The 25301-nt window shown below is 36.5% G+C and overlaps 1 protein-coding gene across 1 annotated transcript in view; it reads right to left on the reverse strand.

Moving 5' to 3' along the window:
- Positions 1–25301, reverse strand: part of gabra3 (gamma-aminobutyric acid type A receptor subunit alpha3) — a 162494-nt gene that overhangs the window by 26114 nt on the left and 111079 nt on the right. Inside the window, exons 6-8 of the mRNA XM_051093186.1 lie at positions 25156–25238; positions 19669–19812; positions 13291–13443 (exon numbers count right to left, since the gene is read on the reverse strand). Of these exons, the coding sequence (XP_050949143.1) occupies positions 13291–13443; positions 19669–19812; positions 25156–25238 (380 nt within the window). The remainder of the gene's footprint in view (positions 1–13290; positions 13444–19668; positions 19813–25155; positions 25239–25301) is intronic.

Genomic DNA, 25301 nt, shown 5'->3' on the forward strand with positions numbered 1-25301 from the left:
CCTTCAAATCAGTCCATATCCTTACCCATATCCCACCTCAATAGTAGCTAAAGTGTTTTGCAATATAATATGAACACAATAAGTGCATTGTACTCATTTTTTGATGCAAGTACACAGTAGTTAAATCCACCTAATATAAAGTGGGACCTTAAAAGGTGGTTATCATTTACTCCTCATATTATCCAAAGCTTGTTTAAGTTTATTTTCATGGAACACAAATGTCAGTTGCTTTTTTCCATACGAAGTCAAATCAAGTCAAATTAAATATTGTGATTTGCACTATCAAGCTTCAATAACTCACTCACTCACTCACTCACTCAATAAACAGGCACTGTAAAAGAAATTGCATTTTGTGTGAAGTCATCACTGAAAATCTATGTAGGGTCATGGGGATGCATGCAGGGTCCTTTCCCCAGCACTTTGGTGAGCCATAGACAGGGAAACTTCCTGGATGGATTGACATACACTTTCACACCTATGAACAATTTAGTGTTTCCAATTCACCTATGCTGATGTCTTGGGATTGTAGCAGAAACCAGACCACCTGGAGGAAACCCATGACAACATGCTAACTTAACGCAGAATGATCTTCAACAAGAACATTCATGGTGTAAGGTGACAGCATCATCCACTTAGCCACCATGCCACTCTGGTTTCTGGGTGGCATTGTGATTAGAAAGTTAACTGAACATTTTTGAAAGTTTCAAGGACAGGTGCTTTTACCACTTTGTGAAGTGTTTTAGTTGATTTCACCTCCAAGCTCTCAGCACTTGGATTCATGCCAATGTGCAAAGTGTCATAGGCTAAAATAAAGCATCCTTATAAGTGATGGAAGCTTTTATAGGAAATGGGAGTAAACACTAGAAAGGTGTTGCTCTGAAACCACAGTAACATTCATAGGAAAATATTGTGGGCCTTAGATCGCAAGATATATCAGTGGCAAGTGGTGACTTCTTTAAACGGGCATGGTGTCTAATTTATTCATTTGTCAGAGATGATAAATAAGAAACACCATTGCAGCAGGTGTTGATGGTGTTTCTTACGAACACACACACACACACACACACACACACACAGTGAATGTGTGCACATATGAGTGCTATGACAAGCCCTACTACAGACTGAACAAGCAAAAGGCACAAGATAAGTGTTTTACATATGTCACATCTGTGTGTAGTTTGGTGTGCATATGGCATTTTTACTATGCAAAAACAATTTTTGTAAGTTAAAATAGTTTTGAAAGAAATGCTTTCTTTTGCAATATATGCATAATGCTTTGCAAGCTGTCTGCATGTTTTGTGGTTATGGATAGAGTTTAGAAAAAAAGGTGTTCTAGTTTTAGAAGTTGTGTGTAAGCAATTTAAAAAAAAAAAAAGTAAGTGATAAACTGATTCAACTTTTTTTTTTTCTTCACTAAACTGCAAGTTATTTATCGTGTGAATCTTGAAATGAACTAAGAACCAAAACTGTGTTATGTGTACTTAAGGCTTGTGTAAATAGTATTGTATTGTATACATGAAAAATCCTCCTTTAAATATTGTGTCTCCAACCTATTTGCATGTGGCTCTGCCTATGAGAGTATTTTTAGTAACGCACCCACAAAGCGTGCACACAAAATTTCCTAGACTGTGCAAATTAGTACCCTTTAATTGGAATCTTGGTAGAGGCCATAATGTGTATATGAATTTTTTATTTGTAATACCTGTTCTTTCGGAATGACTCAACATTTGGCAACAGACTGCTGATGGCAGTAAATGCAATTAAAATTGCATTTCTTACAGAATGTCAAAATATTTAGTTATACCTTTCCAGTATAAATTGGGTGATTCTTGGCTAAGGAATGAATTGGATCCTTGGAATATGCTTCCACATGGACTACTGCTGATGTTTGGATACATGAGACCAGTGCTCTGGTGACAATAACAATCTGGCGGTGAATCTAAATTTCCCCAAAATAAGATAAATCGGTTGTGCTATTACATCATTGCCCGTCAATTCTGCAAAATAAAATTTGATGATAAAAAAAAAAGACAGTGGCTCTAAATAGATGCAATATATGCAATTGTTTCACTTGGTCTGTTACTGCCCAATGGCTTAGACGAGAATGAAAATGGAAGACACTGATGTATTATTACTAGGGAGGCAATCTGACTGCAGTGCAAATAAAACTACATAAGAGTGCTACATAAATAAAACATAGCTATATAATGTGTAATATATAGTGTGCTGCTGAAAAGAGGCTGCTATTCAAATGAATATTGAGCGCTGTTTGCTCCCATAAACGTCAGCAGCTGACAATTAAATTGAAATCTATGGCTGATGAGGATCTGTAGAGTGTCAAAAAGTCGAATGGAAAAGAAGATTCTCATTAAACTTTTCATTAGGCATTATCTCCATCTGGAAATGGGGTGAAAAGCAATGGGAACATTAGAAAGAATGTCACACGAGTTGCTATTGTCTCTGCAGAGACAGTTGCCTATTATGTGCGGTGCGTTTCGAAACCATAAATTACACATTACACTGTGGAGCTGTGAAGAAAATGACAAAACAGGATTATCTGTGTGAAATGTCAGGTTAGACCCATCAGAGGAGATCTGAGGAACTGGCAGCTATCCAGAGATTGATTAAATATCAGTCTCAAAGCGATGTTTGTGAGATGATGCATCAGCTTATACTGACACAGGCTTTGCTTTTTAGCAGGGTGGAAGATGTGTTCGTCTCTGCGCAATTTGAACAGTGGCCAGTTCCAGGGTTACTTTTCAAGAATTAGCTTAATGATTCTCTCTCTCTCTCTCTCTCTTTCTCTCTCTCTCTCTCTCTCTCTATCTCTATATATATATATATATATATATATATATATATATATATATATATATATATATATATCAGAGACTGCATTAGACCTTAACAGGGTCGTAAAAATTCAGTCATAATCTATTATTACCCGTCATTTTAATTTTCATATTTGAATTATTATAACACATTTAATTGCTTTTATTTTTGTTCACATTTTCATTTTTAGTTATGAACCTACAGGATGATATAGGCTTATGCATTTACAGCAGTGACAGCGATTTTAATATAATCTTATTTTTATGAACCAATATTGATTCGTAAATCCCAAAAGATCTTTTGGTGTATGCTGTTCTCAGTTGATGAATGAACAATAGTGTGCCTCCCACATGCCACGTTTAATATGAAACCAAATCTCAGATTTCAAATTCTGTCCATTTCATTAGGAAATTCAAGCAATAAATACAGTTTTTGGTGCTCTTTCATGTGGCGTGATTGATCGCTGTAGCTAAAGTGGCTAGGCTACTCATCTGTGCGTAATCAAACGCATAGCAAAACATTCGGTACAGTTTCGTTTTTGTTCTGGATCTGGTGCTCTGACCGGCCTGCGGTCCCCACAATGTTAAAAAATGATTAAAAATAGTAAATGGTGTTTATCTGAAAATCTAATGATGCAAACATGTTTCCTGTAAGGGGTAGGTTTAGGCTTAGGGTTGGGTTAGCGGATAGACAATATTGTTTTGTCAGTATAAAAACTATAGAAGTCTATGGAAAGTCCCCACAATTCACAAAGACAAACGTGTGTGTGTGTGTGTATGTATATATATATATATATACACACACACACACACACACCATACAACCTGGGAGTCTTATACATTATTTAAGTTTTTTTTTTTTCTCATGAAGCTACCTTCAAAAGCCCATAATGTCAAAGCGAAAACTAAATTTGTGAAAACTTAGGAGCCCAGAGACTCCAGAGATTTGCCAAACTGGAATGAAAACAAAACAAATGAAAACAAAACAAATTACATCAACATTGGTGTTTAAACCCTATGACACTTTGACAACAAATTTAGTTCAGGTGCATTTAATTTCTCTGGATAATCTTTGAAATCTTTCTACACTTTGAACTCCACTTGTGGTAAATTCAATTGATTAGACATGATTTGGAAAAGCAAACACCTGTCTAAATAATGTCTAACAGATGAAAAAAGCATATCATAGAAAAAAAAAACTGAGCCATGAGGTCGAAGGAATTGCCAGTAGAGCATAGAGATATGATTTTGTGGAGGCACAAATCTTAGAAAAGAAATCTGCTGCTGTAAAAGTTTCTGAAGAGCATAGTGGCCTCCGTAATTCTTTAAATGGATGATGCTTTTGAACAACCATGGCTGTGTTTCCCAAAAGCATTGTAAATTGGCACCAATAGTCTCTATGATGTACTCAGACTAACAATGATTTTAGAAATGCAACCCAGAATTCTTCCTAGAGACAAACTAAGCAATTTGAAGAGAAGAGCCTTGGTAAGAGAGGTGACTAGGAACCTGAAAGTCACTCTGTCTGAGCTCCAGAGATCATGTATGGAGATGGGAGAAACATTCTGCAACATTCAGCCAATCAACACATATCCAGGTGTGCAAAGCTTGCTGTATCATATCCAAGAACTCTTGAGGCTGTTAATCCCCAGCAAAGGTGCTTCAAGTAAGTACTAAGTTGAGGGGGAGCCTGACTTTAAGATGAGGAGTTGAAAAGTTTAAATTCTTTAAATCTCTTTAATCTGTTTTTTGGCTTTTTAGAAAATAAAAAGGTTCACCTGAAATGGCTTGCACTGGTTGAGCTAATGGTGCTACCTTTTACTATTTTTACCGCAACATAACTCAGAATACACAACTCAGAAAATAAAATACTGATATGATGACCACAGCTACTGAAACTACTATTAATTTTTTTTTTCCGCAAAAAGTCTGAACCCCACCAGATGTCAAGTGAAATCTGCACTGAGAAACTAAGTGGCTGCGGTGTTATGACAAGCGTCTGCATGTTTACATCCTGCCAGGATGGCATCCAGGGTTTCCTGTCTCTGCCATTTGTAAACTCTTTCAGTAGCTGTGGTCTACTAAAAGCCTCAAAGGCATCAGGGCTAAAGTTGAGAGAACAAATATATGGGTCTTTACGAAGTTTTATTCGTTCACAGACATCTTCCCATGCTTTTCTTCTCTTCTTATTGCTAGAAAAGCAGTGAAGACTTACATCACTTCTCATGTTGCTCTTCGACTGAAAATGACAACCAAAAGCTGTACAATGTGGCATCGTATCAGTACTTTTTTCACGAGTTGTGTATTCCGAGTAGTGGTAGTGCCTGTAGATCACCGAGCGCAACCATTTCATGTCATTGAAATAAGGGCGCCCCCCATAGTTTTGATTATATATAAACGATGTGGAATTTTTTTAAATAACGTAAATCTTTCGTGGGTTTTCTACTATTTCGGTAAGAGACATCATGTACGTTATATTAAGCCATACAAGTCTTAATACCCGGCATTTTTTTTAAGACACTTCAGGCTTACAGGCAGCAGTCAATTAAGGTCACAGTTATAATAACTAAAGACATTAAATACACCTTCCAATTGACTCTGAAATGCACCAGAGAAAGTTGCCCAGGGTCCCTGCTCATCTGCATGAACCTGCATAGTCCTGCTACAAGACGCAGGAGGACTGCAGATGTAGCAAGATAAATAAACTGCAACGTCTGTTATCTAAGCTGCCCATGACAATGCTACAGGGAGACAACAAAAAAGACAGGTGTTCATCCTTACAGTAGAAAACCATGTTGAACCATGTGTCCCCCCAGATGTGTTCAGGAATTTGCAAGTGGCTTGGTGAAAGACTGGTAACATCTCAGCAAGAACTAACTCCTGTGGCAAAAAATATTTTACAATACAAAACAGCCATTTATGATTACTGCTAAATCTATGGGCAGTAGTTAGATGGCAAATTGGTGTGCTAACGCTGCTGAGGTTTAGCACTCAGGGGGAGCTGGCTTTGAAGACCTACACATTACAACCTTCGGGCACCTTGGAAAACACTACATTTAGCACGGCTTGTCTACCAGCCTGGCCGCACCATTACTTCAATGTCCAGCCAGCAGCCCGAGCCGTGTGCTGTTTCATCACGTCTGCAGACATAGGTGTGCGAGCCTTGTTGAATATCAATAAGGGTCTGCTCTACACCTCATTAGTACCTCTCGATTGGAGCCTACTGGCATAAATACAGTGTTTTTCAGCACAGACACTGCTGAGAACCTCAGGGAACATTGATTATTAAATAGTATAGTAAACAATAGAATAGATTTTTTTTTACTGTTTAAAATAGAATGATAAACAGTTTAGCAGCTCTCTAGGATAGGCAATGTAAAAGCTGACCGTAGCATTACATTAATCTCAATAAAGACAACCACAGTTGTCCTCAGTTGAGTCCTTAGACATCTTCAAGAAAAGTGTAACCCTTCAGCACTCTGTTCTTTCTACTTGTTTGTTTGTTTGTTTGTTTCTTTTTAATAATAATAAAAAAAAACCTTGTTACATGTACTGCATTAGACTAACCGAGACTTGTCACAGCACATATATTGTTGCTGTTTTGTTGGTTTTGATTGCTTCTATTGCCCTCATTTGTAAGTCGCTTTGGATAAAAGCGTCTGCTAAATGACTAAATGTAAATGTAATTTAAGTATACACGAAACAGCGCAAAACAAAGGTAGTATAGCGCAAAGCACAAGGCTGTTATTGCACTTATGTTTATTGCCATTAACATAATTTATGATTACCCTCCTAGCCAAAAAGCCACAATAGAAAGAATGGCTTCTGATTACCATAACACAGGGCAACAAAAACAGACAGTGGACTTTAAAAAGAGATTTCTTAAAAAGTAGTGAATAGTAGTTTGGTATTCACATAGTAGTGAATACCAAAACTCTGTTTAGTCATTTCTGTGCATATCAGACCAAACATTATCTGAGGCGATTTTGGCAAAACTGGACTATATACATACACACATATATATAAAATATATAAAACTCTATGTTGTGTTAAAACTTATCAGGTACCTTCAGGATATGCTGTCGATGATTTCTATCAAATTTGTGCCAGTATTTTAAATGGTTTAAAATTTCTGATCAATTTAAAATGCCAAACAGGTTGTTTCTTCAATCCCAAAATCAGTATTAAAAAACTCAGCATGACCAATGGAATCCACACACGCTGATATTATGGTTTTCTGACAAACTGTTCAAAATGTATATGCAAAAACTTTTATTTTTTTAAACTCGTGACCTGTAGGTGCCATTGTTCCTAAATTAAGATCATGGTGCTGATGAAGCATACCAAGTTTAATTGCAACCAAGTCTTGCAATATTGTAACTTGTGAACAAATATGCATACTAAAATTCTTTTCTGCCATTTCTGTGCAACTCAAGTGATCATCCACTTATCACACAATATTTGGGCCTTTATATAAATAACTTTAACACCAAGAATGATAACTAATGATAACTTTGATAACTGTTCTAATTCTATGAGAATAGTGTTCAGACCACAGCTATAATAGCCATAGTGCCATATAGTTGGTCCTAGAGACCTCAAAATTGGTCAGATTACTATTCATGACCACCACTATAACTATTCCGAATGTTGTAATTTTACGATGTATGGTTTATAGGGCGATAGACCCCCATACGTAAGAAGAAGAATAGTAAGAAGAAAACCAACAGATATAATAGTGGCTACAGCACTTTTAGAGCTTGGGCCCTAAATAACAATGTCATTTTGAATCATGCTCAATTTATGAAAAAGTGTGAAAATAGCATTTTTTGTGTATTTATGATTCCACACTCCATGAAAGTTGGCTACAAAATTTAATATGAAACATTTAAATTGCTCCTTCTGGACATGTGTTTGCACTCCAAACAACAGCAGGCTTCAAATGACTGATTCTTGTACAGATTCGCCTTGTGGGAGACAACCAGGGTTGTTATGGCACACTTTTCAACACCTCTCCTCTGGACAAGATAAGCAGGAGTGAATGTTAATAGCAGAAGTAGGCTTGAAGAAAAAGTCACACAAGATGGAGTGGCATTTCTGATCGAGGTGGAGAGCATGCCTGGTGAGACTTCTTCATAGAAGAGCGGCGGCCAGTTAATGATGCGATTCTTACCCAGAGTGTGATTGCTGATTAGTCACGTTCATAGACTCATAAGACTCAACTTGGGTAATGGGAAATCAGTTGGATACAACCTCCCACTTGTCTTTATGAAAAGATGTATGATAAGATACTAATTACTGCAGCATTCAGAGCACTCACAGCTTTTCATTCTTTTGACACAAGAAAATTAACAGCTTTTTTTTTTTCGGCTTGTATCTTAGTGGTTTCTTCTTGATTACCTAAACAGCCAACTGCTTTAATACAACTCAATGTGATGTTCTATTCTGAACACAATATTCTATTCTGAATTACACCAGTTTGTTTGGCCTAGTTATAAATTATCTAGATTACATATAACTAACGGATAAAAGTAGTCTTGTATATCAGAATATGCAACTCAAAATCAGCTTCAGATAGTCAGATCAGGACTGGATGTCAAGGACTATTTAAGCTGGGGTTTCTCTTAAAGGGATAGTTCACCCAGAAATTATAATTCATTCATCATTTACTCAAACCTCAAGTTATTCTGAACATGCATTAATTTCTTTCTTCTGTTGAACATGAGAAGATCTTTTAAAGAACGTTGGTAAACAAACAGCTGATATATCCAGGTCCGGGTTGCTATAGACCTGAATATTAAGGGCTAATATCTAAGTAAATGTATTCAAATCATAGTATGTGTGAATTGCATTTATGTATTTTCTTTTTAAATAAATTAATAGATTATTAGCCTAAAATAAAAACAGTACAAGACAAAGAAATAGTGATGCATGCTTAAGAAAACCACTCAATAATAAAATATGAGTGGATATCTAAGCCTGTGTGGGCTGAACACCAATTCTAAGGAGTCTGTCTTGAAGGTTGTGGGCGTGCGAAGGATAATGGTGAAGGTGGGCCGCAAAGAATAAGATGGTGAAGATGAAATATGACTATACACCTGAGCTAGCTGCACTGCATGTATTAGTTTTAGCTTAAAATTATGGACTTAGCACAAGATAAAAGACAACAATGAATAAAGCAAAGGAAGTATCATGAAGAACAAAGAGATGAAAGGGAAACAATAAACCGCATAGAATGATAACAGTGGCAGTACAAGAGCATAAGCAGCATTATTCAATATTTACTGAAGGGAAATACTAATTTTAGTATAGGTGTAGAAAAAATGGGGACTTTAAAAAGGAGAAATGGGAAAGAAAACTAGAAAATAACAGGACTGGAATCGTCAGGGCTCTGTCCTGACTGCTCTGTTTGTTTTGCCACTATTTATTTAATGTTTCCATGTTTGTTCAGTGCATGAGCACACAGTTTTGTCTTGTTAATGCTGGCCATGTGCTCCCCTTGTCCTGCCTCCTTGTTTCCCTTTACCATGACCTCTTTGTCTAGTCCTTGTTTAACTAATCTCACTTGTTCCTAGTGTGTTCTATTTCTTCTTTTTCTTTGCTGCTTTGTTTTGTGCATGCTTTGTTGTGCTACATTCTCCAGTGTCCGTGTATCCTTACTATTGTTGTTTTTGTTCCCTCTTAGTGCTTGCTTTAATTATTAATTGTTTTCATTTCATTTAGTTTTTACGTTTAGTACTTTCTGCAGCTCTTTTCCTAGTCTTATTAAGTGTGTTACTCTAATTCTTTGCTTTGGTTTTATTTTTAATTTTTGTATTTTGTATTATTGTAATTTTTTTCTCCTCAGTTCTTTATCTTTTAATTACTTTAGTCTTTTACTCTCTCTTTTTATTATTATTGGGATTTGGAATTATTTTACCGCTGCTTGCACTCCTCTTAGTTCTGCCTTCTCAGCCTGAGACCAAATGACAGACCATTTCCTTTTCTCAAAAAGGCGGCGAGCTTACAAGCAGTTTAAAATTAAGTAGATCCACTGCAAACGGTTATGAGTGTCCTTATTCATAACAAACAAGAACACACAAACACACACGTCTTAAAACATCATGTTCCACTTTGAGGAGCAAAATATCCACTCTGATGATGGTCACACAGGCTCTGATCAATTGTTTTCTTTAAGACAGTGGTTTTCAGTTCCACTGCTTTGCACATTTTGTATGTTTTCCTTACTTAACGCACCTGACTGAGATCATCAGCTTGTTAGGTGGTAGGTCCATGAACTGAACCGAGGGTGTCAGAAAAGAGAGACAAACTGTGCAGAGCAGTGGTACTCCAGGAGTGGAACTGAGAACCACTGCCTTAAGAGAAATCTGATGATTGTTGGCACGGGTGCAGCACAGATGATGCAGTGCCTCAAGACAGTGGAGTTAACTGGCATGTTTCTATATGAGTTTCAGTTAATCATCTCATCTGGGGGGTTGTGTTACAGATACTGATGCATCATTGAGTGAGGATATGAAAACAAACCATAAGAAGATGTCTTCTACGGCTGGCCACACACTAGACAATTTCCAAATCTTAACCAAGTCTTTAACCAAGACTTTAGTCACATTTGATGTAGTAGTGTAGAGAAGAAAAACAAATGAAAGACAATCTACGTTGTCAGCTGGCTTCCCGGTGCAAGTTCTGTTTCACAATGAAAACAAAGTATAAAAAAGAATATGGGTGATGTACAGTATTCTGCTTTTGTGGCATTTTTATGGCTGCCACGTTTCAGCTAAGGAATCATGCAACATCCGGTAAAGCTGGCTGCACACTAGACAATTTTAAGGCCGACTTTAAGCCCGATTTGCACCCCCGAATGGGGGATGTAGCCCGATTCGAGGCTTGCCACAAACAATTTTTTTATCCAAAAAATCCTCTGTTGTGTGACGTTATTAAAACTAGAGACAGAATGTCCCCAAACTCAATTCGTAAATATCAAACATGTTTGACATTTAGGATTCTTGATCAGGCTGCCTCAGACGTGATACCCGCAACAGCCAAAGAGAGAGAGTGAGCGTCACTTACCGGATGTTGCGTGCTTCTATAGCTGAAAAATGCCACGAAAGCAGAATACATCACCAATATTCTCTTTTATACGTTGTTTTTCACTGTGAAACAGAATGGAAGCCAGATGACAACATCAACTGTCTTCCATTTGCTTTTCTTCTCTAGTAACATTTGATCTTGCGAGTTTCCATGAGATCTCGTGTCACTGTGAAATCGTTCCTACAGTCAACATGTGTGTGGTCTTGCCGTCTGGTCGAACCGTCTAGTGTGTGCGTTCAGAGGATTGTAAGGGTAAAACTTGGTTGAAACTGCCCTCATGTCTGTGGTCTCCCATGCGTTTAAAAATCGGGTTAAAATTTGAAAATCATCTAGTGTGCAGCCAGCTTAAGTGACGCTTGCTCGCTCTCATTGGCTATCGCGGGTATCACGTCAGAGGCAGCCTGATCAAGAATCCTAAATATCAAACGTTTGATATTCACGATTTGAGTTTGGGGACACTCCGGAGCAGTCGGGAGCAGTTAAATAATCGTAAGCCTTGAATCGGGCCACACCCCCCAATGCTTTGAGGGTGCAAATCAGGCTTAAAATTGTCTAGTGTGCGGCCAGCTTTAGGTGACATCTTAAAAGAAATGACCACTTACAGACAGTAACTCATCAACCTAATAGCTTTAATTGTCTAATTGTGCACAAGATGTGATTAAAAAAAACACATAGTGTAGTATATTAATAGTAGTATAAAGTATAAAAATCAGCATATTCCTCAACTTCGCTGCCATCTTGGGTTATTTTTTTCACTGACTTTCTTATGGTCTTCTTTGTATACAACACTAATTTACAATTTAGACAATATTAGATTTCTAAAAGGCTCCATACTGCACATGGGTGGTCTGTAACCAATATTGAGTCTTAACTGCATAAGAAACAGTAAAATACTGTGCTTAGTGGCATTTTTAATACCAGTAAGACATGAATAAATTATATGTTTTACAATTTGTTGTTTCTGAAACAGTATGTTATAATATGATTATTTTATTTTTTTTCAGAATGCTATGATTCTAGCCCTGAGTTTTACTCACTGACAGTTTTGTGGAAATTGCAGACAAATGCCTACAATTGGAGGCAAATCGGTTTTTACATTATTCGTTTTACATTATTTCCCATTTGAGTTCTCACGTGCATTTGGTTATGGAATGTGCAGTAAATGTTAAAACTATTTGCACTACAAACCACTGTTCATAATTTAGATAATACATTAAAATAATGTGCAAGACGCACCAGTAAGCAATATCCAGCAGCAAAACGAGCTGTTCTGTGAAGCGAAAAATAGCTGTAAGTGAATGACACAAGGGGGTTTCATAAAACAAGTTTACCAAATAAGCCAGGCTTATTTTAGTTAGTCTGACTTTTGAGCCAAATCAAGTGACAATAAGTCAGACTAAATGAAATAAGCTTGTTTTATGAAACACCCCCCAGAAGCCTCATAAAATTTACAAATGGCCATGACCGCTCTTACAGGAAAAAAAAATAAGATGGATTAAAAGGTTGTTTAATGTGTGATCCCCTGAAAATTGTGCATTGTGTGCCTGGTTTAAGGGAATAAGGAAAAAAAAACAAAAACCCTTTGACTCATATTCAGATTGCAATCTGAAAAAATAATGTGATTTTAAAATATTTTAATATTTAGAACAGTGAGGCATGAAATCCCGCAGCACTCTAGCAAGAATGGTTTGTGAGAAATGTCAGAAATTCATTTATTCTGTAGCTGATTGCAGAAACTTTCTCATCAGTAGCATCCTCCACAGTAATGCTGGCAGAATGAGCCCTACTTTGCACCTGATGCTCCGGCCCTTGATAAAAAGCAAACCACAGATGAAGTCAGACACCATGCCAAAGTTGATGGGAGCTCAATAAGCTATAATCTCTTAACTTCAGCTGGCTTAAAGACCCTGTGCGAATAGGCTGCTGAAGGAGATACAGCTGCAATGCTCTTGAGTCTATCTTTTTCTTTCCTGTCCTGTCAGCATTACTTTTTCTGACTTCATTTGACTCCAGGTTTAGGTCCATCTAATCTGTAATTAATTACATGCTTATGTGGTGACTATGGTAATTACACCATTTCAAAACAGAATCCATCGCTATCCAGGATTAGGACTTTTCAGGAAGTGTATCCAATAAACTTTCATACAGAATACAAACTTTTCAAAGAATCCCTGGTGTTCTTGTTTACCAAAATACTTCCTGTTGTTTCATAATGGCGGATAAAAACAAAAGCATCTCTCCAAATGTATAGCACAGCGTGTTTTGATGTAGTCTCATAATGTAAACAGCAGCTTTACGCTGGATGTATTATTTGCTGGATTACTCGTGGAGCACATCTGTGCATTAGTAAACAAACGGAAGGAAAGCTCACCGAAGACGGTACGTGCTGGAACGGACTCACGGTTCAGCCAGAAGGAGACCTGAGACAGAATGACGGTCATTATGCAGGGGAGATACGTCTGGATCACGAAATAGCCAATTTTCCTTTTCAAATGGAAATACGTTGTCATCACCACATATTCTCCTATATAAGAAATGACAAAAGAGAAGAGAGAGACCATAGGAGAGATGAATTATTGATGAGACAACACATTGACTAAAATATTCAGAATTTTATTTATGGATGATCACGCAGCCAGAGCAACTGAGATATAGGAGGTGGGGGTCTTGTGTTGGAGAGGAGGTTTAACTGATTGCTTCTTGTATATCACAGCGCCAGCGACGGAGTTGGATTCAAGTGTTTTCCCAGCATGGTTGGGGCAGATTGGATGTTCTAACCTTAACAGCGGGAAGGAAGTGAGAGACAATTGCTCAATCGAAAAGCCCCACCATTTAGCTCTCTCTGAAGGTCTGATAGAGCATGAGGGGCTGCAATTATGTCATTACAATCGGAGGTCGGATGGCCAATTTGCACTCCTAAAGTCACATAATGTTGATTCAAAATGTTGAACATTTCCACAAAAATCAAAGAAAAGGAAATCTTGCTACTCAGTGACTGGTCTATGACAGATCAGAAGTAGGAGACTTATGCAAAAGTCTATATTTTTCTCCATTTGTTCTTTGTTATAATAAATCATAGAAATTCATATGGTACAATGAGAACATTTACTCTTTTGGCAGCAAATTCTTTTCTAGCACAAAGCCTCATGGCCATGTCAGTAATGTAAGTTAGCTAATGTATGTGTACTTTCTAATGTGACAGCTGTAGCCTGCATGAATCTAACATGTCAAAAAGAAAAAAAAAGCTAATTTATACCGTGTATCTTTGCATTGCTTGCTCTAAATGACTGGATATGGACTGATACAGACTGTATTTATTCACTATTGGTCCTCATTCTAAAAAAAAGAACCCCCCTGGCATTCTGTAAAGTACATTCTTCTGATGACGGAATTTTATTTATTTATTTATTTTTTTAGGTATGTAAAATATTCCTTTAACAAGACCTGAGGTTGAAATTCTAATCTCTGTGGGAAAAGCAATTTTCAACTGAGTTAGCATTCTCTCCCAGTACTGGGAGGCAGAGCAGAGGACAATTAAAATGACAAAATGAAAAATAAACAGATGCTTCTGGTGCTTTAAAAACAAACACTGGAGCATTTGTCTTTTCCATTTCAGCTGAGGGGGGGACAGTAAAATAGGTGTCTCATCTGGAAGCAAGTTGCTTTGTCTAGCACTGACATACAAACAGACCATTTTAAATGTGTCTTAGTGATACACTAGTATGTGGGTTTGGTTTATATATACTGGTGGGGACTTAAAGGAGAAGTCCACTTTCAGAACAAAAATTTACAGATAATGTACTCACACCCTTGTCATCTAGGATGTTCATGTCTTTCTTCAGTCGTAAAGAAATTACGTTTTTTGAGGAAAAAATTTCAGCATTTTTTTTTTTCATAATGGACTGCTATGGAGCCCAGAGTTTGAACTTCCAAAATGCAGTTTAAATGCAGCTTCAAACGATCCCAAATGCGGTTGTAAACGATCCCAGCCGAGGAAGAAGGATCTTATCTAGTGAAACGATCAGTTATTTTCATTAAAAAAATACAATTTAAATACTTTTTAATGTCAAACGCTCGTCTTGTCTCGCTCTCCCTGAACTCTGTATATTCTGGCTCAAAACAGTTAGGGTATGTCGAAAAACTCCAAACATATTTTCTCCCTCAACTTCAAAAATCATTTCAAAATCATCCTACATCGCTGCAGAAGTACCGACCCAGTCTTTGCAAAATAAACATGCAAAGAAGATCAAATACCCTTAACAAAAAAGGTAAAACAGATGATATAGGACGATTTTGAACTTAAGGCAGAACATGAGATGGTAGGGTTTTTTTTCGATAACCCTAACTGCCATGAACCAGGAAAAAAAAAAAACAGAGTACATGCAGAGTAAAACAAGACAAGTGTTTGACATTAAAAAAAAAAATTAAATAAATAAATTTTCCTAAAATAACCGATCGTTTCGCTAGATAAGACCCTTCTTTCTTAGCTGGGATCATTTACAACCGCATTTGGGATCGTTTCTTGGATGACAAGGGAGTGAGTATATTATCTGTAAATCTTTGTTCTGGAGGTGGAACTTCTTCTTTTAACCTGAATACACACAGACTTATGGGGACTCATGTCATGGTGGGGACCTAAATTGAGGCTCCCATAGGTTCAAAAGCTTATAAATCACACAGAATAAGTTTTTTTTCTCAGAAAGTAAAAATGCAGAACGTTTCCTGTGACAGGTAGGCTTAGGCGATAGAAAATATGGTTTGTACAGTATAAAAACCATTACGCCTACAAGGATAGCTGAAGAGACATATATATGTGTGTGTGTGTGTGTGTGTGTGTGTGTATCAAAGGGTTCTTGATATTTATACATATAAGAGGTAAAGTCATACTGAAAGTTTCAGAACCAAACAGTAACTCCCCAGTTTAAAATACTGTATGAATTATTCTTTTCTACTGTTCTGAAAGGCCCAGATTTGAATTCACAATGAACAATTGAAAATCACAATTTCAGTATTCTCCTTGACAGGCCCCTTAACATGCGGCATCGTCATATAAACACGGAGATGTGTTCTAAATTACTTGTTTCTAATTTGATTTTATGTCAAAAAAATAAGATGAAAATGAATACAAATAGCCAAATTAAATACAGATTCAAGATATTATAAAGAAAAGAAGAAGTACAAGAAATGAGTTCTTGTGTTTTAATATATGTTTGATATAATTATTATCACAAGAGAAAGAGGCTGTTTTCATGAATATCAGCATAACTGTAAACGTGACGAATCGTAGAATCTGGGCCACTACTATAAACAGAACTGTACAGACAAAATATACAAAGCTGGAAAATATTCACATCAGCAAAAAAAAAATAAAAAAAGTCAGGATCAAATAAAATAGTTGTGTATACGGGTGTTTAAATACAGGATAACATTTGGTGTAAAACAGAGGTCACCATTAAGCATATCCAGACCTCAGACCGACATGACATTTACACCAAGTTTTATTTGCACAGTTTTTGAATGCAAGAATGCATTCTGTGTGAATGGTAACAAAACATGCTTGCAATTAGATGGTATTTCAAGCTTGAACTGCTCAGAAGAAAGGAAAATCCTTATTAAGGAATTTTACGTACAGATGAGGAAGCATGATTAAATGCATTATTTTAAAGCATTTTTTTTTAAATATATATAATTAAACACTAAATGAATTTGTTAAACTGACAGCTCAAATATAGTCATATTGTTACTCTATTTTTAAGCAGTCTTAAATAGAAGCTGCATCTGATGCAACAAGATCTTAATATACATTATATATGTATTACACAACAATCTCAATTGCAATCACAAAAAAAGTCTTTACTGAAGACAGCAGTAGTCTTGGAATTAATGTTTTGTCTTTTTATGATTCATTACTTCTTACTTTTACAACCCATTGTAGCTGCAAGTCTCCCAATGTTCATATTTATTTAAAGATTTTTATTTTAATTATAGATTTCGATGAGAATTCATATTCATTCATTTTATTCAGTTTTATCTGACTAAAATACTGACTTATATTTTTCACAAGCTCTTTTTGCAGTATATTACATTATAGTTACATCATATTATGTTTTATCAGTGACGGGTTATTTTTTTTTTTAATGTTTTATTTATTTTTTTATTTTATTTTATTATTTTTTTCTGTCTGTGATTTTGACAAATGCAGCCACACAACAGATATTCAGTTTGTTTGTTTGTTTGTTTTTTTCTTTTCCCTTCATGGACACACAACACACTGACTCCTGATTCAGACTTTTGCTGGGAAGGAATTTTGGAGTCTGAACTTCTAGGAATATACACTTCCTAGAATGGACTTCTAGTAATATACACATTACCTTGGATTAAAGCATAATCATTTATGACTGATTTCCCTTTGACTGGCTTTAGAAATAGTACACCACAAATAACGTGGACTTGGGGTCAATTTCATCTCTCATTTTGACATGTGCGCATTGTCTTATTGAGCACACACACTTTTCTCATCCACGCATACTTGTTTGAGCCCTTCCTTCTTCACAGAGGCTGTATGACCCCAATAACTGTGGCAGAAAGCAATCGATAAGCTACCTGCTTGCAAAGCAGGTTAGATAAATTACTTTACAAACAGACAAAAATGGAATTTGTAAGCGTATGTTGAAGCTGGAAGAAAAGAGAAAAACATGTGGGAAGCAGGCAAAATTAATTAATTCAGGCTGTCAGTTGCAAAAAGAGAGATTTCATAAAGGGAAGGCTATGTACAAGGGAATATTACAGACTCATGCATATAAATAAACTGTGTTAAAGAGCAAGAAAGGTTTTCATTATCCAGCATGAATCTGTAACTGTCTCAAATACTGATAAACAAAGGAAGGCAGATGTTTTTTCATATCCATCAAGGATATCTTTTCAATGGCTGACTGCAGCATTCACTGCAAATAAAGGAGATTTGGTGATGTATGAAATGGAAAATAAATTGGACATTGACAATTACTATGACGTACTGTGATACGTAAGCTGTGACTCAGTATAAATGCAATTAATATATCAATTCACTGCAATATCATAACTGCATCATTACTGAAATCATATTAGTCTCTTGGCTTGCTTCACTTTTGCCTGGTCCAATGTGTCATAGAACCAGCTCTGAAAATGCTAGATTATTCACACTTTATTGTCATTGAAAATTAAAGGGGTCCTATTATGCACTTTTACAAAGTCTTGATTTTGTTTTGGGGTTGTACTAGAACATGCTTTCGTGCTTGGTGGTTCGAAAAATGCATTATTTTTAACATAATTTACATTATAACAATACATTTCTCCCAGCCTGGCACAAAAGGCTCGATAATTTCCAGGTTTATATTGGCCCGCCTTTATGTGATTGTGATTGGTTAGCTGTCCCACTGCATTGCGATTGCCGAACAGCTTAGACGGTGTTTCAGTACTGCCACGCCCCTTGTCAAAGAAGCAAGTTCTGTGTACAACAGTTAGCTAGTAAGCTAGAATAATGTGATTCTTACATTTTAAATATGGATATTTTTCTTACAAAAACGAATTGATTTGCTACAGCAGGCCTTTATTGACCCCCCGGTGCCGTGTGAGGCACTTTTTGTTACGGATGGATGCATATTGTTGGACTTGTTTTAGACTGATGAGAAATGCCATTCTAAAGCTTGGGAGTGCCAGGATAAATTTTAATATAACTCCAATTGCATTTGTTTGAAAGAGGGAAGTCATATACACCTAGGATATAACATGAGTAAATAACACACTACAGTAGTGTTGGGTCCTATCGTCAGCCTGCAAGATCACCGATACATGATATTTATGTGCTAATATATTTAATTATTTATATACTTAGTTTCATTGCCCAAAACCAGCTCCAGCATAAGGCTAAAAGCAGTCTAACATTATTAAAGAACATCATCACTGATTAGCCTAGCCTATTCCAGTGCAAGTTTATGCATTTTAAAAAACACTTGCATTATAAGTGAAGCTGTCTACACTGTATGATGAATAAATCTCTTACCACACACTGCACACGTCTGCGGCGCGTTACGGCTCCGGCGTGGCAACCGGAGTAGATTGCGGCTTCGGCATTTGTTTCGACCCCCTGTACTGCACATGTCTGCGGCGCGTTACAGCTCTGAAGCAGCCACTGTGGTCAATGCTTGTGTTTATACCCGCCGCGCTGTGGCTTGTTGAAGCGGTTCTCTGCACTGCATTGCTAAAGATAGGCTAATTCTCCACCTCGTCCCTACACAACCCCCAACAGTTTGAATGTCCGTGTGCGGGATTTATTTTAATGATATTCTAATGGGCCATGTTTTGACATTATTGCATGCAGAAAAGCCGTTCATTGTAGTTCTTGAAAAGGGATTTTTTAAAAATCTCCTTTTGAAGTGGACTTTGAGATTTGTAATTTTGTAGATCTTTTTTATGCCCAAACATACACACCACACACTGACTAAAGTTCAGAAAGTGAAAAAGCATAATAGCACCCCCTTAGGAAAATGTAATATATGCACTTTCCACATTGAAGAATAATAGTAAATGATGCATTAAAACTATAAATAACATAAATGCAACAGGAATTATGTAATGATTACAAATTTTAAAACAATGTTATACTTTTGCTACCATTTGATGAGATTATAACTAGCTTTTTGAACACTTTTGAGCTGCTTAAATTCACTATATAATCAATCTGACTGGTACAAAAGAGAAAAGTGCTTACCTGTACTGGAGCTGATGGTCTCTTTGCCAATGACATGGCCCAACAGGTCATACTGGTTGAGTCTAGAACCATCAGGAGCCACAGAAACAGATTTCTCATCATCCGCTGTCCAGATGTAGACAACCTCGTTGTTGGTGTAGGCATCTTAGAGAGACAAACCACAGCAGTATTGGTTTATTCTGACCAAAGTTTTTTAAACAATTACAATACTGTTCATCTTTCCATTTACTGCATGGAAGTTTTTTTCCACATCAGCATGTTGAACTGTGGTGACATTAACCTTTAACTACCATACATAAAACTGCAATACTGACTGGCTCCCTCAGCAAGCAGTGACCATTAGGTTTTCCCTTTGCAACCTTATATTTAGATTTAATTTCATGGTAGCATTCTTAATGCAGAGTTTTTGTTAACCTCGTACATTAATAATCATGGACTAATACCTAAATTAAATGAGCTACCTCAATGAGCTACTGGCACTATCTGTTGCTATTTTTACCACAACACAAAAATCAGAAAATAAAATTCTGTGGATAAACAAAACTTCTTAAAGACCCGCATCTTTGTTCTCTCCACTTCGCTCTGATGCCTTTGAGGCTTTTAGTAGACCACAGCTGCTGATAGAGCTTTCAAACGGTGGAGATAAGAAACACTAGATGTCATCATGGCAGGATGTAAACATGTCGGCGCTTGTCATGATGCTGCAGCTACTGAAGGAGTTTCTCAGCATGGATTTCACTTGATATACGGGGTGTTTAGACTCCTTCTAAGAAAAATCGATGGTATGGCATTTTGTTTAAGCCTACGTTTATATCCATTGTCATCTGGAAGCTCCTTTAGTAGCTGTGGTTATCATATCAGTATTTTATTTTCCGAGTTGTGTTGCAGTAAAAATAGCAACAGGTAACATGTGTCATACGAATTCATGTGTGAAAATGACCACCTTGGATACATGGTCTACATGTTAGTGCATTAATTAGCACTCTGGGGTCAGTTTTCACACATTAATTCAGACTGTTAGTCTATCCCTCACAGCCTCGTTTTCATCTGCGTGAAATTATATATGGTATCTAACCTGATTAAGGTCTATAATAGCGATAGGAAGACTGGATCACTTTACAGACTCTCTTGTTTGATCTTTATTCATTTAGTTAATCTCAGTGGCATTAAATATTATATTCTCAAAAGCCAAATTCTCAGAACACGTCCACCTACAGAATCGTGATTGTATTGCAAATTATAGAATCATAATGCAGCCAAAGATATTTAATGTCATGTGACAGACGAAATGAACAAATTGTTTATGAATGACCCTTCACTAGTGTATTTTGTAAGGACTTTTTGTGATTTATATGCAAACAAGGCTATAGTTATTTGTTTATTATTAACTGTTCACCTTCCTAAGCGCTGTTAGCATCCATATACTGTATACATATATCTCTGGAGTCTTTTCTAACTGATCAGATTTATGGTTTTCCTAAAAATAACAAATTGAACTGGGAAAAATCCCATAGACTTACATTGATAGAATGTTCAAATGAGCCAAGACTATTCAAAATGCAACTGTCAATACTCCCAGAATCCTTTGAGACTCAATCAAGTACTTCTATGTACTATTTCTAGTTTTCTATTTTTCTATTTCTAGCAACATGATAATCATGCTAGAATCATGCTAACAACATGCTAGTAGCATGCCAATCATGCTAGAAACATGTTAAGCATGCTAGAATCATGCTAGCAACATGTTAGTGACTCGCTAATCATGCTAACGACATGCTAGTAACATTCTAATTATGTAAAAAACATGTTAGTAACTTGCTAATCATGCTAACAACATGCTAGTAACAGGCTAATCATGCTAGAATCATACTAACAACATACTAGTAGCATGCCAATCACGCTAGAAACATGTTAATCATGCTAGAATCATGCTAGCAGCATGCTAGTGACTCACAAATCATGCTAACGACATGCTAGTAACATTCTAATCATGTTAGCAACATGCTAGTAACATGCTAATCATGCTAAAGGATGCTAGTAACATAATAACTAGCTAATCATGCTAACAAAATGTTACTAACATGATAATCATGCTAGAATCATGCTAACAACATGCTAGTAACACGCTAATTATGTTAACAACATGCTAATGAAATGCTAGACATGCTAACACGCTAACCATGATAAAATCTATCTATCTATATATCTATCTATCTATCTATCTTTTTAATCTTAAACTTCAAACTGCTTCAAATTGAAAACCTTCAAACTTCTAGCTTTTAAAACTTTTTAAACTTCCTGTTTTAACTTTATTAAGCCAACTTCAAAGTTTGTCTTAACAAACTTTTTTTATCTAGTTGTATTTTACTATTTTACAAAATATTATGTGTAGATTTAAGATGCACTGAAAACCAATTCCTAATGCACCGTGCAGTTTGAATGCAAAGACATTTTACTGGTCTGTTTCCCCTCTGAGAGAATCCTATTTCCTTGAATGATATAGTTGCTGGGTTGGAAAACAGCAACTGAAAATTCATCCTTTAGAACAAAACAGAGCTGATGATAAAATACAGGGGACATAAGGTGAATAAATGCATCTGAATGAGGGCAATAGGAATGCAACTTTAATAAATGCTGACTAACCATGGGTCAACTGCTCCCTCCGATTAGCAGCTTCCTTGAATCTAGTGTATATAATGGGTAAACGTAACACAAGACTTATTGTGTTTGAATACACAAGGATGAACTTTGCAAAAGAGCATGAAAAACAATTATCTTGGGGTCTGTACACAGAAACAAACAACTCACATACGCAGACAGACACATGTGCGCCTACACGACTCTGAGCAAGCGAGCGGGAGAAAAGCTGGCAGGCTTAACACTAGAAACATAATTCACACAGCAGGCAGAGGTTTGCTAATTAAATTTTGATGGCCACAGAGAAACGTTATTGTTTTATTCTGTTGGAAGGTCATTAATCAAATGCTAAACACATCAAGTTTAATGCCACTTCATCCATTATGAATAGTAATTGATAATGAAGTGCATTATTCCACGTTGAAATATATATTTAAATTGTACGACTGGCGTCGGTTCATATTTACAGGGAGTCTGGCCTACAAGAAACGGCTATGGGCTGAAAAGGTCAGTGGTGTCACAGACTTCCAGCACATTACAAGGAAGGTCTTAAATTTAGTGCCAGGGATAAAACTCAATTAATAAGGGGATGGGAGAGGGAAAGAGAATAGAACATGAGAGAATGAATTAGAAGCAATTCAAATTGGATTGGAGAAGGAAATATGTCATCGAATATGACTTTCTAACACTGTTTTTATGTGAATGACCTTGCTATAATTTGATTAACAGTCCAATAATAGTTTCTAAGTCTTAGAGTGTTTCCTGTGTGAAATATCACTGGCCAAAAACACACACACACACACACGCACACTTCAACCGGATGTTTATTGTAAAACAAGCATCTAAAACGAGTATATGGCTAATGAGAGAATGAGGAGCTTTTATGTGTTTTTAGATCTCTACTCGCTTGGCCATTACACATTAGCCTCAATTATAAATCATCATGGGTGGCAGTCATATAAAAGCCGGGCACTTGTTCTGCTGGTGTGAAATGAACCTTTAACCTGTTTACCAGACCAAATAATGGAAAAGAAATAAGTAGAAGAAAAAAAGTATACGGTTGAGAATCAAGATTATTTTTTTATGCCGTTTGTGTTAATGGTCCTTGAACGTCTGCATTCTTTTGCCACTGCAGGCAGAACACCAAACTACAAGAAAATAAATCATGCAAGGCTAAAAGATGGAAAACAGACTTTTAGAAGTTTTTCAGTCACAATGTCCTTCATGTTTGCACACAAAAGCAAATACACATTGTGTCTCATTCATGAACAAGTTACTTTTATGAAAGTCTTTTTTATGAGTTTAGACTCATTTCTAATATGAGACGAAAGAGATCACAGAGTGGTACAAGAAACATTGCCACGATTGACCAATTAGAATCAAGCATTCCAGAATAAACATGATTCTGTGGTGTGGTGAATACTACAGAAAAACAAATGTAATGTTTACATGAAAAAGTTAGTTCAGGCAATAATTAAAAAAAAAAAAAAAGTAAATTCTATATTGGTACTTAATTCAAGCTTGTAGAAGTTAAAGCATAAATATAAACATCCCATCATGCACTGGGAGTTTTTTTTTTTTTTTTTTTTTTTTCCACTGTGCTTATAGGGCACTTTTGCACTGTAATACTTAAGTCAGTGTGTATTTTGACATTTACCAGATTAATTAGCACCACAAAATCAGTCTATCTAACAAAAAAAAAAGCTATATTTTGAGCTATTCATCATAACACGTTTATTACAGCTGTAGATGTGCTCAGCTTGCTTTAAAGAGAATAAACAAGCTGCTATTAATATTAATGATAACATTTCTCCAGCAATGCAAAAACAGAATTGAAATCAACCCAAATGAGCACTTTTCTACTATTTCTCAGATCTTTAAACAGAAAATGTGCTTTAAAACATGACAAATATTTAAAGAGACAAATGAACAGACAACTTTGTAATTGCAATAGAAGATGGGGAAAAAAAACGTAAAAGCAAATGAGCGGGTTGACTGGGGGATTGAGGGAAGGGTGCTTATAATCGACTGTCATTAACAAAGCCACTAATTATGCAGCCTACTGTACTACGTCTTGTTAAACAGCCAGTTCTTTGCTGTCTTTCTGCGGCATGAATCACACATCCAATGAGGGGTCACCATTCTGCGCCTGTCAGAAAGAGGTATTGTGGGGGAATAGGTACTACTGAAAATGTATGAGCAGAAGACTTTTGTTTTATTGCCCAGTGGGATGTTTTATTCATAAAGGTGTGACTGCTGCGTCATGGTGACCTTTGGTGTCATTGGCTGGGCTATTAATCTAAAGCTCTGCACAGGAGGAGAATTACGAAACATGTTTGTTTGTTTTTGGACTGGTGACTCCACATAAGAAAAACAAGGTCTTTTTTTTTTTTTTTTTTTTTTTTTGGTCTGCCTTTGGGGTTTTATGTTGTATTCTAACAACAACGCTGTCTTGGATAGATGTTGTTTATTGTAAGGAGCAAATGCAGATGGGTAATAAGCGTCAGGTGTGACATTATGTGCCATTCTCAGCTCTGGAGAAAGGCACTGCGTTATTGGGTTCTCTGAGCTGTGTCTTGAAGATAAACTACTAAGAATTTTTTTTTCATATCTGGACTGTCTTTAGGACAAACAAGAGTCTGTTTGTAGTCACAGGCAGTTAGATGCTTAACCTGCACCCACGTAATCCAGTTCAGTATGTTACACAGATTTCATGACCGAGCTAACTACGCAGGGTACATGCGCACAAGGCAACATGCATGCCAATATACTCAGAAAATACTCCAGAGAGTCTGAGCAGCTGTCACTTAAACAATCTAGAAAAAATTAAATGACAAGAGAATTACTTACAGCTTCCAAACTTTAGCGGGCAGGCATGGGCATCCATAGGAAAATCCTCCAGATGCATAGGACACTCAGCATGGATGGTTAATCTGTGTAGAGAGGAACAGATAAAGAGAGAGCTTTCAAGTCAGCATGAAACAGCATTTTCAACC

The sequence above is a fragment of the Labeo rohita genome, chromosome 21, assembly GCF_022985175.1.
Source record: "Labeo rohita strain BAU-BD-2019 chromosome 21, IGBB_LRoh.1.0, whole genome shotgun sequence".
Lineage (NCBI taxonomy): Eukaryota > Metazoa > Chordata > Actinopteri > Cypriniformes > Cyprinidae > Labeo > Labeo rohita.